Below are 15629 nucleotides of genomic sequence, written 5' to 3'. Positions count from 1 at the left end.
ATATAGTAAATACCCCTTTTGATCTGTAGCATAACCTATGTCAACTGTCATTTTTTATCTAGGCTTCATTTTGTCCTATTCTTGAACTATTTCTGCATAGGCTAAACATCCCAGAACTCTTAAATGGCTTAGGTTGGGTTTCTTACCAAACAACCTCTCATATGGTGTTTGGTTGCATATAACTGTTCTTGGCATTCTATTAATCAGATATGTTGCACTTAACACACATTGCCCCCAGAACTTGATTGGTATATTTGCCTGAAATTTGACAGCTCTTGTAACCTCTAAAATATGTCTGTGTTTTCTCTCAGCCACTTCATTTTGTTGAGGAGTGTAAGCACATGACTTTTGATGGATAATCCCTAAATTACTGAACATGTTTTCACATACTGAATTCACAAACTCAATACCATTATCAGTCCTGATTACTTTAATTAACTTTTAAAACTGAGTCTTGACTAATGAAATGAATTTCTGTAAAACAGTGCTCCTGTCTAACTTTAATTTCAGCAAAAAAATCCAAGTAAATCTAGTATAATCAGCCACAACTGTTAAAAAATATTTATTTCCATCAATTGTAGACACCTTATAAGACCCCCATAGATCAACATGTACTAACTCAAAACAAACAGTAGATATTGTATTGATGATTGGAAAAAGGCAGTCTTGTTTGTTTTGCACATGGACATATTGTACATTTGCCTATCTTTTCAGCTATTATTTCAGTCGTTACAGAAGAAAGTATTCTTTTGAGTACTGAGACTGATATATGACCACATCTTTTATGCCAAAGATCTATATTTTCATCTGTTTTGACCTCAACTATTACTGGTGACTCATTTGCTGCACACAAAACTTCTTCACTAGATCTAACTATATGTAGACTTCCACTGAGTATGTATAATCCACTGTCTTCTCTACCAATCGCTTCACCTGCCCATTGAAGAAATCCTGAAAAATACAAAAATTAGGAAATAAGGCAACTGAGCACATTAAATCTTTAGTGACCTTAGAAACAGACAGTAAATTATACTTGAACTGAGGTATATGAAACACATTTGAAATAGTAATACTATTTGTAATATTATTGGAACCAGTATGTGCCACATGTGTAATATCTCCATTAGGTAGAAACACTCTCTTTGAAAATTCTGGTTGCACGACAAAATTCTTATTCAATAGATTTATCTCAACCACCATATGATTTGTGGCACCAGTATTAATTATCCATTCTTGTGGACTAGTATAAGCTAAGGAAGCAAGACTAATAACTACTGCATTAGCTGTAGGATTTTCAGATTCATTGACACTTGAAGACTTATTTAGAATGTGCAAAATTTGCTCATATTGCTCCATTGAGAAGGTGCAAGTTGATATTGGAGGCAGTCCTTGAACATTTAACTGAGTAGAAGTAGTTCATTGTCCCATTTCTGAATTAGTAGACCTTGAACCTCGACTAATTGCATTTCCTGCAGTTTGGGGCTGGTTTATCTGAGAATTCCCATAAGTAAATCCATTTAAGCCAGTATTCCTAAATTGAACATTACTTTCAGTCATTACATTATAGGTTGCATTACCAACACCAACTCACATTTTCTTCCTATTCTTGAATTCTATAGGATAGCCCACAATTTTGTAGAAATTTTCTTTGCTATGTCCCTTCATTTTACAGAATTCACATTGCATATTGTAATTCTTTCTGAACTTCTGATTTCTTCCATGTCTAGTTCCGGTATACATGGCCACATCATAGTGACTTGCAGACATTGCTAGATTTTCACCCAACAAACCTGTTGTAGCAGCCATAGACCTTTAACCTTCATTACTGCTGATTAAACCATAGGCTTGATTAACAGTTGATGCTGGGCTCATCATCAAGATCTGACGTCTTGCTTGACTATAAGACTCGTTCAACCCCATCAAGAATTGAAACAGTTTTAACTTCTGCAAATGGGTTACAAACTTCCTAGATTTTGCACAATCACGCCCGGGAGCAGGAACGAGAGCCTCAAACTCTTCCCACAAGTCCTTGAGTTTTGAAAAATACACAGAAATAGTTGTTGTTCCCTGATTTAATGTAGCAATTTCTTTATGCAAATTGAATGATCTTGATCCATCTATCTTGTTAAATTTCTCATGCAAGTCACTCCACACAACTTGTACACTAGAGGCATACATTATACCTCCAAGTAATTCACGTGCAACAAAATTCATCATCCAAGACAACACTATAGCATTAACTCTTTCCTAGTAATTCCAAGTGCATTTTGGAAATTTTTCCTTCGAACAAGACCCATCGACTAGTCCCAATTTGTTTCTACCCAGCAACGCTACTCTCATTGATCGATACCACATAGAATAATTTTCAATCCCAGTCAATTGAAAGGATATAATCTAAATTCTACTTACATCTGCCGGCGACAAAAACAATGGGTGATTGTAATAATTCCCTGGGACTTGATTTCCACTAATTCCTTGTGGAATAGCTGTTGTATGTGGAGATTGAGTCCCATCTGGAGTCAAAATATCTTCAATCGCCATAGATGACAAGATTCAAGAATCTATAGATAGAAGACTGAAATTTTGTGGAAAAACAAGAATCGAACACTGAGCTATTAATCTTTGCTCAATGCTCTGATACCATGAAATTGTTGAGACAATTGAAGAAATAAGAAATGAAGAAGATGACTAATCAGTCGATCGAGAGAGAGAGAGAGAGAAGGAACAGAAGAAACAGAGATAGAGAAGTTAGTGATTTTTCATTATTTAAAATCAATATATATATATATATATATATATATATATATATAGAGAGAGAGAGAGAGAGAGAGAGAGAGTTGTTAGTTTAGCTTAATTAACAACTTAACTAACTCTTAGACTTTAACTAACCTTCCAACCGTAATTCTAACTTCTAACTACTAGGTGAGTGAAATGACTAAAATACCCTTCTTTCCTTTATTATGTTATATCATTTCCTATACTAAGTCATATATGTATTAATCAAAGGCGGATTTAGGAATTTTGAAGGTTCTTATTATTGAACCAATTATATTTTTGTATTTTTAAAGTTATGAGTTCATATTTTACCATCCGTTGCAATTTTCGTAGATTTTTACACATGCACTTGTGCTTCATATTAAAAGTGAAGGGCTTAGTTACACATAAACATAGTGGAATGTATGATGTGTTCCACTTATTTCGTTGTTTTTCCCATCAACAGCACAATGCATGTGTAAAGTTCTTTTATAAGAAGTTTGCAAACTTCTTTTGACTTAAGTGTATTTCGATACAAGGTAAAAAGGCGCCGTGAATCATATTCTATAATAAGTTTCCAAAGAACAGAACAAAACTTGTAAAGAATTCTTGATTATCTCAATTCCACCACTTAACTAAAGTCCCATCAACAGGCACTATGACACATAAATAATAATTATTGGAGACAAAAGGAATAACGTCTATATCGTATTATATCAAAGTTGATACTTCCATGGATCTCGAGAGAATTTTTTTATTATTATTGAGAGTTGACTATATGATTTGACTATTAAATCAGCTAGCAAATCCTAGTTTATGTTAAAAAAAAAAATTCGCATTGCCTTCGATATTATATCTCACTTAAGTTTAATTTCTATACACTAAAATTTTAAAAATTGTTTAATATCAAGTCATTAATTTAATTATAATTATATCTAAGTGTTCATAATAAGTAGAACTAGCATAAAATCAAAAAATTAAAGGCAATTAACTCCCCTCATAAGTTACATTTCACTAAATTGCACTAAAAGTGCAAAAATTTCATTATACTGTCAGTCTAAAAAACCTTCTTAGGCCTCTCGAAAATAGCCTCTCTGCCTAGGATAGGGGTAAAGCTACATACATTTTATTCTCTTCAGACCCCAGTTGCGGGAATTCACAAGTGGTATGTTATTGTTGTTGTACTAAGGACTAAAAAAATTGGCGTCAAATTTTTGAACCACGAGATTCCATAACGCACCAGCAACTTGTACAACACTAATCAATATACCCAAACATCCAAGAATCATGTTGAGGCAATACATTAAGCTGTTTCTGCTAGGTTTCTTGATTGAAATCCACATGAAGCAAGGGTAAACCAGTGACAAAGGCAGCGCAATTCCGCCCACAAAAGCAGCCAAACTTCCCAAAAATGGGAATGCCACTGATATGAAATATGTCAATCCGCCAAAAAAGAGTTTGATGCTTGATTTTACCCATCTTGGGCACGCCTTGTGTTGTTTGTTTACATATATTCTTTCAAAGTTGTCAAATACGGGCATTGCGTATATTTGAAATGCGCATAAGCATTGGATTATCACCATTATGTGTATTGTGCTTGTTAACCACTTTGGTGTGCTCTCTTGGTGGTACTTTGCAATTGCAGCCATAGTTCCACTTGCAGGCATCTGCAAACCAATTAAAAATACGCCTAATTTCAAGTAAGTTGAAGTTAATTATATGAGTATTCACTTATGATTATGTCCCTCAACTTAGCTCAAAGGCGGATACAGTGTATCAGTAGCGTGTTTATCTAAACCCGATACTTTGATATGAAATATAAATTTATGTATAAAAATTTATTAAAATTGTAACTAGATCCGATACTTTCGACGTGAAATATAAATTTATGTGTAAAATTTTATTAAAATTGTAGCAGATATATAGGAGGTATAAATTTAGAGATTTAAAAATATATTATGTTCAATACAAAAAATCTTAATAATTGAACTCATAGAACATAAATTCTGGATTCACCCCTAATTTTAGCTTATGGGAATAGTTAGTCATTGAAATATATTACATACGTAAGTCACAAATTTTTTATATTTCAAAAATGTTCGAAAAAATACTACTCGTTGAAAAATGATTTATTAGACTCCGTAAATAGTAAGGGTATCATTTGTGAAGAGGATTTAAAGAATGCTACGGAATATAAAGCATAATATATAGAAAAATTACCAGATTTCCATAAGACCAATATCCTCCAATTGCCAGGGGAAATATACACATTGCGATAAAAGAGTACGATGATATAACTCCTCTCCACATACTAGTCCGTGTAGGATGTTTTGGATTGGTAGGTAATGTCCCCTACATGAATTTCAATAGAGAAATAGGAAAAAAGAAATAGTTTTAGAAACATCCACTTCTTCAACAATACAATCATAAAGCAATAGTATAACTTCATGGCCAGTGGAAATTGAATCAGTAACCTCTCAAAGATTTTCAATCTCCTTTGACCACTGAGCTATGATTTTGGGTTGAATCAAGGAGATTCAAAATATAATATATAAATGTAAAAAAAAAATTCTTATATACACAGTGTAAATTTTCGGCGAAGTAAGTTCAGCTGAACACCCTTCTGCCGCCTAAATCCGCTCCGTGTATAACATAGCATAAATTTAAGAATGAAAACAAAGGACACTACGGAGCACAAAGTACTATTCACTCACACAGGGTCCGAAAAGGGCGCGGCCCAAATGGTGTGATGTAAATAATCTAGCTTAATGCAAGCATTAGTGGTAAACGAGTATCACATAAATTAGAACGAAGAGAGAATAATATTTACCTGTATTTCCAAAACAACATTGTGACCTCTGAAAGCAATGGCAATTATAGCAACACCAGTTAGGATAGCACGAAATCGAGCCATTGTTGTAGTTACATTATCAGATGGGTTGTAAGAGACTCCATTAGGCCTTCCTTTACTGATGGAGAGTGCCCATATTAGAGTAAAATAGGCCACACCCATGATTGAACCAACAAAAGAGACCCAAGCTAAGGAGTGCAAATTGGGGCAAAACTGGGCAATTAAAATGGCAAGGCATATAAACAACAAGAACCATTCAGCTCCACTCAAAGATTTGTGTTGACAATTGTGATCATTTCCACATATTGCATTGTAGAAAAGTTGAAGGGTGCCTCCCCCTGCTATGATGGACATAACACAAGTGCCACCTGATAGGTACATTATTGGGAATATTGCTAGACATTTTCCCAATTTTGGTCCTGAAAATAATGGTGAGAAATTCCATTAGTTTCGTTTTCAGAGAAAAGAAAAACAGTGGGGTTTAATTTGATTGAGAATGCACTAGCAAAATGTCACCAATAAAATTTGGAATTAGTTATCAACTTATTTACTAATCTGTCGCTAAACCGCTCGTACACAATTCCTTGATAATCTGTCGCTACATTACTAGTAGCTAACAGAATATTTTGATAATCTATCCTTAATCCATCGCTAATCTATCGTTATAGGATTAGCGTCATATTTTTTTATTTAGCTACACAAAATAGTCCAGCGCTAATTCCTATTTTTTAAGCAGTGTATGGAAATGTCAATTTGTATGTGTCAACTGAGAATGCACTTATAAAGTGGAGATGTTTGACATGTATATTTTCTATTTTTGTCCCCACAGTTATTAGAGTCAATATACAAAAATCTCTTGTTTTTATGAGTTTAGTATCTCATAAATCTAACCAAAATATTTTTCAGGCAACAAGAAGCAATTAAAAGCTAGATTTTACTAAAAAAACTAATAAAAATATTCTCCATAACCATTTTCCCAAAGAATGATAAAGCCTAATTTTCCAAAATTTAAATAAATATAAAATACAAAAGCTACCCTAAACTAGAAGTTATTGCATACAAATCAATAAATATTTATAGAAGAAATCCTTATGGTTCTAAACTTCTAATCTTATAAATTTGAGTATGAGCTTTTTTAGTTATTTTCTTCAGTGAAAAAAGAAAGAAAGAAATGAGTCAGTGATAGAATTGTTATTTTATTTAGGTGTTCAGATTTAATAGTATACCAAATTAAATTACATTAGATCAAGAATTATCAGAGGGACCTAACTCCAAGTTGATGATAATATAAGAAAACATATTATACGTTGGTCCAATTTTTTGACACATCACGTAACACCTTTTCCTTTTTAGTATTTGATTTAAGTTAGTTTAGGCCAACCAACAACCTTAACGCAATAGAAAATCCTAACAAGTCTTTCTATATTTGTTTAATTATTTAATTTCCTTTTTCCGTAATTGTGGAAAGAGAGTGATTAGCCGCCTTCCTAACCTCTGTTAACCCCACGCTCCTAGTCTATTAATTACAAGAAAAGTTACACTTTTTTATAACTAAATATAAACTAAATTAAAATTATCGTTTTACTATTAATGACATAATGTTATATAGTCAAATAAATGTGTGATATATTTTAAAATCTTGAACGGATTATTTATTAAAATCTTAATTTTCGCATCGAGTCAAACCATTCAGATGCAATAAAAGGTAGGGAGTATTCGTTTGAACTAACCGAAAGCTGCAATAGAGAGTTGAAGGTATCTGCTATAACGAGTTCCACTGGATGATTCGTGAAGATGAACTAATAGCCACATAGTATATAGCCTCCATGCAAAAACCAACGTCAAAATCACTATTCCCCACGACCTGCAGGAATTGCATATATTCATTTAGATGATTTAATAGTTAAATTCTATTTTAGGCGAATTATTTACGTTTTTTGTTCTGTCAAATAGTATCTAAGATTTGTATCGTTTACGCTGTAGAAAATATCAAAAGAAAGCATTATTCAAAGTAAATGAATGTTGATATAAGAAGAAAAATGTTAACATGTAAGAGGACTCTCCTCCAGCAAAGAATAGCTAGCTATTGATTGTGCATATCTTTCTCGTGATTAATTAAATAAGGCATGATGAGTGTGAAAAAGGAAGAAAAAAAAAACTAAAGAAGGCATGAGGCTCGGGTATATATTATATTAGTAATTAATTAATGAGAAGACGATGGAAATAAGGTCTAAGGCGAATAACTAAATTTTAAATTTAATATATACAAAATATTTGAATAAAAGTTAATGGGTCCGGTCTAACTCGTGTCCCGACTGCTAGCTCCCTCCTGTTTGTGACTGAATTAATCTATATGAAAGAAATTTGTAACACACATAATGATATATCAAAATTCAATAACAAATTTGTTGACGGAAATAACTTTTCATCGCAATTCTATAACAAATTATGACGAAAATGAGAATTTATAGTAGTTTGTTATAAATGTGGATCGTACGTTACAAAGCCAATAGAATTTCATTTTGGTGTCAAACTGATAAATAGAAAGAGGTATAATCTATGAACTAATGTGCTTTTGTCTGAGAATTTTATTTAACGTTTGAGCGCAAAACATTAATTAATCCTTTTGTCACATTTATTCTTTTTTATAAGGTCATCTTTTGTCACTCAAATTCTATCGAACAATGGGAAAAGAAAAGCTTGTACGTAATTTCCTTCAGCGTCTGATCAATCCTTTTACAACACACCAAAAGCATGAAAAAGGGGAAGATACATCTGCATATGGAATAAACCAGAATTTTTGTAATTTCTTTAAACAGACTACTACTATAGACAGACCACATATATACATATATATGTATGTATATGTATATATGTATTAGTGCATATACTGCAAAAACCTAATCTTAAATCTGATGTTTGTCTACTATTAGGAATCACTGAATCACAGATCAGCAATTTCTAAAAATCGTATGGCATTCAAGAATAATTAACAAACCATCACAAGATAGTACTCTCTCCGTTCATTATTATCAGCCCACCGTACTAAAAATATATTTTTTATTTTTATTTATCCACGGTACTAAATCAATAGAAAGACAATTTTTTTTTTCAAGTTTTACCCTTATTATAAACTATTCATTCGCCAAAATATTTTCGAGACATTTGGAAATACTATCATTATTTTGGATCATAATTGTAAAATACATACTTCATTTATTTTTTCAAAGAAGCACAAAGTAAAAAATGGATAATTGAGTTCCGTTTCAATTTAGATGATACATTTAGCTGGTCGAGAATCAAACCGTGTGAAGTTTGGCCAATAATTTAAAATATATACTTTTATCATATTGACATGGAAAAAAACTTATAGCACTTTTTATAAAATTTTGAATATTTAAATTTTAATTTCAAAATAGTGAGTTAAACTAGTCAAATTTAACTTTAAAATTTAGTGAAATTAACTCTCCATAAACGAAATGTGTCATCTAAAGTGCAATCTAGGGAGTAGTAATAAATGGCTAATAGAAAAAAGAGAAATTAAGGAGGCTTAGTTACTTACCATCCCAAAGACGTGAAAGCAAAGGGGAGAACAAGTGCCGGAGTTCCAATGCCAGAACACAATAAATGAAACGCCGCCGTATAAGCATTCCCCTTTCTTGATTCCGTTATGGGCAAATAACTTTCTATGTCTTCTTCTGGAATATTCATTTCCTTCTTCTCCCCGCCGTCGACCGCCGCCATGCATGACGGCGCATCTCTTCCTTCCGACTGAATATTATCAAAGTGATCATCATTATCAAGAGGTATTACTTTAAACGAAGAGAAAGATGAAGACACCCTTTCTATATCTCCCATATTCTGAATTTCTGTTGAATTAACAGAAGGAAATTAAGCTATGAAATTATATTAAGAGAGACGATGTGGTTATTGTTTTCCTAAATAAATGGTGTTATATATAGAGAGATATCTTTGAGTGCGCTTACGTATGTACCCACGTCAGTATGTGACATAAATTAGCTATGATAATGCTGTTGTATTATACGTAATCATGTGACTTCCCTGCTTACATTCTTATTCCTTTATGAAACTAAATCCCTTTTGTTTTTTCGGAGACCACAAAGTAATAGTCAATGTTTCATGTCTTAATTTATTTATTTATTTAACGGAAAGAAAGAAGTTTGCAACTTTGTCGTTATACTCTAAGGGCTCGTTTCGTAAGATGCATTAGATAAGTTAATGTATGCATTAGCTTTGTGTATTAATAATATATTATTTGGTAGATATTTTGAACTTACGCGTTAGTTATGCAAGCATTAATTATATATCTTATTTGTTATTATCCTATGCATAACTAATGCATAAAAAATAATGGTATTAGCAATGCAATGTGTTTTAATGCATGCATTAGCTTAATTAAAGATAAAATTGTCCTTCAAAATTTATGTTTGATTAAATATGCTAGTTAGTATATTAATGCAAGTTCAAAATAATCCAAATAGTGAGAAATAAAATTATATCCCTAGTAAATAAATAAATACTTAACATATTTCCTTTTTTATAAATAAATATTTAATTTTATTTTACAATATAGGTAGACAAATAAAATATTTTTTTAAAAATTTTTTCATATAAAAATATTTCTCAACATATGTTTCTTTTAAAAAGTTAGAGTGTGGACTCGTTTTGAGGGCATTTTTGTAAACAAACAATTCTTTTAGAAATTGTGCAATGCTTTAATACATCAAACCAAACAATGGATAAGAAATATGTCAGCATAACTAATACCAGCATTACTAATACGCCCTATTCAGCATTTATTCTTATACATCCTACCAAACGACCCCTAAGACAATCATACTCTCTCCGTCCTACTGACAAGAATTGTCTCAGTTTGAGATGATTAGTATAAATAGAACTAGTAAAATATATTTTTAGTATATTGATCAAGTAAAAGCGTATATGAACCGTTGTTATGTGTTCTGGGACTAAAGAATTCCCTTTCCTACCCTCCTTTGACAAATGACCTAAAATTATGCTCCTTGATATCGCGCGCATTGGAGCGCGGATGGATTAATAGGGGTTGGAATTTGTTCCGGTAACTTTTACTCCATTAATTTTTAATGGTTACTTCAGATTGTGACAACTCAGTCATATGATATTTAAAGGCTTTGATTTATTTCTAAAAAGGATAACTTAACCTCTGTCAATTTCCTTCTTTCTCTGCTTTTCTCGGCCTCAATTTGAAACACAAACTTGCAGATGTTATTGCTCCACATTAGCCATCAAAATCAACCCAAAACCATTAGCAAATTCCACCAAGATAAACGGGTTTAAAAGTTAAACCAAGAGTTAAAAGTAACACAATTACACTACAACAAAAAGGGGTTTTAGCGGTAATAAATTAATTGCCGCCAATTTATTCGCGAAAGACAAATATTAGCGGTCAATGAATATTAATCGATAAATATTATTTACTACTTGTTATGAATAAAATGATTAATTTTAAATCTATTCGTTTAAATATTAAACTCTCTCAGCTGGAATGATGAGTTAGTTTCTGTTAAGCTCACCCACCGCAAGTCAATGCAAATGTTAATTTAATTTTTGTTTTCTTATGTCTCACGTATCATGTTCATAAGTTTTGTGGTTGTTGTCATACCTCCTTTTTACCTACACCCCGTAAAGGGTGTATAAAGAGAGTTTTTTCAATTTAAGTGACAATCAAAACAAGATTATTTATTTATTAAAAATCAGAGTCGCCACTTGGGATAATTTATGGTGTCCCAAGTCACCGGTTTAAAATCCCGAATCGAGGAAGATGACTCTATTTACGGTCTGCGACCACAGAAATCCAGGTAAGGAATTTTGTTAACCCGGGAGAAGGTGTTAGGCACTCCCGAGTTCCATGGTTCTAGCACGGTCGCTTTAATCATACTTGGCTTAACTAAGTTGTTTAATTGATGAACTTAGAACCTATGTGCATTTGCCTCTTTTAATAAAACAAATCTTTAAACAGGTCACGCGTACGTGTACCCATTTGTTTGGCGCGTCAAAAATCATGTCACGCGAACGTGTCCACAATTAATAACGCTTTATTAATTATTAGAAAGATTTGGCCGAAGTTGCACGAACGCATACCTCGAGTTACTTTTAGAATTGGATTCGCAACTATGTTACGCGAACGTATACACAGTCGCGATAGTAGTCTAAGTTAAACCTAAAGCAGACTACGAGTGTTTAAGGTTATTTTATACTAGGTTAATGTTAATGCGAGGGTCATAGAAATTTGTTAAATGGCACACCTCGATTTATAAGGATAAACAAGTTTAATTAAACGAAGGCCATGCAATTGTGATTTTGGTTTGGCATGGTGCACCTCGACTTAATTACAAAGAAATATTTTAGACTAATGTGATTTAAGACTAAATTTCTGTGACTATTAAAGAAAGGATGCGTCGGGCTTTCAGGTGTTTGGGTCACGCCTGTTAGCGAAAATCAATAGCAGTAGTTAGATGAAAATCGAAAGGCTTCGAAGACCAGGCCACAAGAGTTAGCCTGGCCCAATAGCCGTGATCAAAATGCGGTAATAGGTACAAATGAAACCCAAAAAGGCAGCAACATCCAATTGATTATTATCTTCTAAAAAAACACACTGAACAGGGAATAATAATAAGAATTCAATCCCCATTTCGAACAAGCTAAATCATCAACACACTACATGAAATCCAAATCCCAGCCGTGATCTTATCAATGCCAATGAAAGCCCCACATAATTTAAAAAGAGTTTTACAACTCGCTGAAGCATAAATCCATTGTTTAGATCACAATTCTCCAAGGACACAAATACTTCATTTGAATTCCACAAGACAATGCACTAGAAGATTGTGACACAAGGTTTAAAGCCTGAAATTAACTAAGCTAAACGTAAAACTAATTTAAACTGAATCACACCTTGACCCTTGCTATAGGAAAACAGACGTCCAGTAGTATTGAGACTCACTACACAAATCAAACTCAGAAGCTATAACACTGAATCATCTATCCAACTTGCATGCCAAATTTAAATCCATACCATAATATCCTTAGAAGCCTTACTTAGTACTTATTTAGAAGGAATTTCGAATCAGCTGCATTTAAACCAATCCAAATACCAACCTTAACACAAACAAACAATATAAATGACTATATTTCAAAAAGGCTAGACATCGACTGAGCTACCACATCATATGATATTCAGAGCTTAGTCCTTAATCACATATCTATAGTTTGAAGGGCAGTAAACTAGAGCAGATAAACAAAATGAACAAGTAAGCTAATCTATGAACCAACTAATGATGAATACGACTCAAAGCTCCAGGTTTCCATTTCTGATTCCAAATCAAGCCTTACATTTAGGGGGAAATGCAGAAATATGTACCTAAATATCAGCAAAAGACCAGAAATTAGCTTGAAATTTAAGAGGAAACAGCAGTAACAGATCAATAGCAACAGAAACAAGCCCCAGCTCCCAATTTGAACCACATTCCAATCCAGATAAATCAGATGAGCTCTCAGAAAACAAAAGAAAACTTCAAGAGTTGCAGGAAATTTCTAATGGAATAAGAGTCTTCAGTCTTTCTTTGCCATTTTTTTGTTGCTTTTTCTCTGATTTTTCAGGTTTTTCTCTTTAGCTCTTCATCCTTGCCTACCAAGGCCAGTAAGAATGCCTTTATAGGCCAGCAAATAGGGCAGACCCAAAAGTTTCCCTTTGTACTTCTGGTCCCTCCCTGATTTTTATTGTTGCTTAAACACCCCTAGTTTAAATTCTGTTTTTTGCAAAACAATCCCCTCCCCAGCTTCCTAGAAGCTTCCTCAATCAGTTATAAAGATATTCTCTACTTACAATTCTCAGATTACCCTTAAAAACCCTTGTTATTTACCCCTCAATTATTAACTATGGTTAAGCTAAACCACAGTCCAAATAAACCAGCCTCTTAACTAGGTTAGGGGTGACCATAGTTACTATGAGAGGCTTGAATACTCGTAAGCGATTAAACGGAACCATAGAAAAAAGAACAAATCCAAAACTGGAAGGCAAACTCAAACACTTCTGATTTTAGGTATGCATCGAATTTAACTAATCAAACTCAGCATTGCACTTGACTACTAAAGATCATTAGAAAAAGAAACAAATAAAAACTAAGCAAATGAAAGTAGAAAATACTACAACATATAAAATTAGTGAGAAAAAGGAGGGGGAAAATCAGAAACTTAAAACCTAAAACTAAACAAAAATGGACAAACAAAATCAGGGCACAATTAATAGAAATTGAGAAGAATGAAAAATAAATGAAGGGAAATAAATACAAACAAACAGATTTACCTGGGGGGGGGGGAACTAGGTTTGAAACTAATTTCAGTTAGAAGAAGGCCCAAATACCCGGAGAAAAAAAAAAGAAGAATAAAAGGTGAAATAATAAGAACGAACAAAAGACTAAGAAAACTCACCGATTAGATTCAAAATCCATTGGACACAAAAGCCCTAATCAAAGCTAAGGTCGATCGTTTAACTTCAAAACTCGAATAACGGGGCCTTCTGACCATGCATGTACCAGGATTGACGAAAAAGTCGTTTCAAACTTTTGGGCCTAACCTCAGATTCAAGATTCGTGGAGCTCCGGGCAGATTCGAAGGAGAGTAGTTGTGGATTTGGGATGAGGAGATCCTGGGGCTCATGGGGTGTAATTTTGGGGCCAATCGGATGAGTTAGGTTTTCGGTCATTTCTTTCGATTCAAGATTTGAGAGGCTGGGTTAGGATTCGAGTGTGGGGATTTGTAGATTCGGAAAGAGGAGAAGGAGGGAAGTGTTTAGTGTAAGTTTCTTAGAATTCCATGACACTAGTGAATCTCCAAGTTTAATTATATAACCTGTAATAGATTTTCTGGTGTGAGGACAAGAAGCCCAGTCAGCATCACAAAATCCCATAACTATATTATTTGAGTTGCTCGACAGAAGAACACCTTGTCCAAGCTATTTCTTCAAATACTTTACTACTCTGAGTGCTGCTTCCATGTGAGACCTTTTATGATTCTGAAGAAATTAACTGAGAGTTTGAACACTGAAAATAATATTTGGCCGAGTCATAGTAATATAAAGTAGCTTTCCTATCAACTTTTGATAAAGAGTGTGATCCTCCATTTCTTTTTCTTCAGTGATTGTTTCTAATTTATTTGTCTTAATGATGTCATCACACTCCTTTGTTGTGAGCTTTGTATTGTAATCTATAGGTATAATAGCTAGTTTAACAACACCTAGACCAGCTTCAGAGGTGATTTCTAGAGCATATTTTCTTTGATACATCAAGATTCCTTGTTTGGATCTAGCAAACTCAATGCCTAGGAAGTACTTTAACTTACCTAGGTCTTTCATCTTGAAAGCATTTTGCCAAGCTATTTTAGTGTTTTGTATCAAACTAAGACTATCTCTGTGATGAGCATGTCATCAATATATACAAGCACTATAGTTGTATCTTCAGAAGTTTTCTTGAAAAATAGAGAGTGATCAAACTGACTTTGCTGAAATGAGTACCCCAGTAAAGGCTCAGTTAATTTAGCATTCCATTGCTTTGGAGCTTGCTTCAGACCATGTAGGGATTTAACAAGTCGACATACTGACTTCTTCTCCCCCTGACTATTAAAACCCTGTGGTATTTGCATATTAATTCCATCATAAAGATCACCTTGAAGGAAGACATTATATACATCTATTTGATGTATATGCCACTCTTTTTGAGCTGCAATGGCTAGGACAGTTCTGACTGTCTTCATTTTTACAACAGGACTGAATGTTTCTTGATAGTCAATGCCTTCTTATTGACTAAATCCTTTAGCCACTAATCTGGCTTTGAAATTTTCAACTTCCCTTGTGGCTTTGTACTTGATCTTATATATCCATTTACAACTTATTGGATATTTTCCTTCTTGTAGATTAACAATATCCCATGTATGATTGTCTTGTAAAGCTTTAATTTCAGCTTGCATT

At 33.3% G+C, this 15629-nt stretch overlaps 2 protein-coding genes across 2 annotated transcripts; both read right to left on the bottom strand.

The window, feature by feature from the left end:
• Positions 1-1812: 1812 nt before the first annotated feature.
• Positions 1813-2541, bottom strand: LOC138883976 (uncharacterized). Its single transcript, XM_070164705.1, has 2 exons — positions 2410-2541; positions 1813-2247 (listed from the first exon to the last, which is right to left on the bottom strand). The coding sequence occupies exons 1-2, from the start codon at positions 2539-2541 to the stop codon at positions 1813-1815; spliced, it is 567 nt and encodes a 188-aa protein (XP_070020806.1).
• Positions 2542-3723: 1182 nt separating this feature from the next.
• Positions 3724-9514, bottom strand: LOC104247733 (lysine histidine transporter-like 8). The gene is made up of 5 exons (XM_009803822.2): positions 9168-9514; positions 7336-7469; positions 5585-6024; positions 4975-5106; positions 3724-4421 (listed from the first exon to the last, which is right to left on the bottom strand). The coding sequence occupies exons 1-5, from the start codon at positions 9461-9463 to the stop codon at positions 3939-3941; spliced, it is 1485 nt and encodes a 494-aa protein (XP_009802124.1). The 5' UTR covers positions 9464-9514; the 3' UTR covers positions 3724-3938.
• Between the last annotated feature and the right edge of the window lie 6115 nt (positions 9515-15629).

Source organism: Nicotiana sylvestris, chromosome 12 (genome assembly GCF_000393655.2).
Source record: "Nicotiana sylvestris chromosome 12, ASM39365v2, whole genome shotgun sequence".
NCBI lineage: Eukaryota > Viridiplantae > Streptophyta > Magnoliopsida > Solanales > Solanaceae > Nicotiana > Nicotiana sylvestris.
Note: the sequence above shows the minus strand (reverse complement) of the source record. Positions and strands in the feature narration are given on the sequence as shown.

Excerpts from the sequence above, each read along its gene's own strand:
- LOC138883976 (XM_070164705.1), bottom strand. The coding sequence starts at position 2,541 with ATGGCGATTGAAGATATTTTGACTCCAGATGGGACTCAATCTCCACAT. Across the intron at positions 2,248-2,409 it reads TGTTTTTGTCGCCGGCAGAT|GAAAGAGTTAATGCTATAGT; the intron begins GTAAGTAGAATT and ends TGGAATTACTAG.
- LOC104247733 (XM_009803822.2), bottom strand. The coding sequence starts at position 9,463 with ATGGGAGATATAGAAAGGGTGTCTTCATCTTTCTCTTCGTTTAAAGTA. Across the intron at positions 6,025-7,335 it reads ACTCTCTATTGCAGCTTTCG|GACCAAAATTGGGAAAATGT; the intron begins GTTAGTTCAAAC and ends CATTATTTTCAG. Across the intron at positions 5,107-5,584 it reads ATGTTGTTTTGGAAATACAG|GGGACATTACCTACCAATCC; the intron begins GTAAATATTATT and ends AAATTCATGTAG.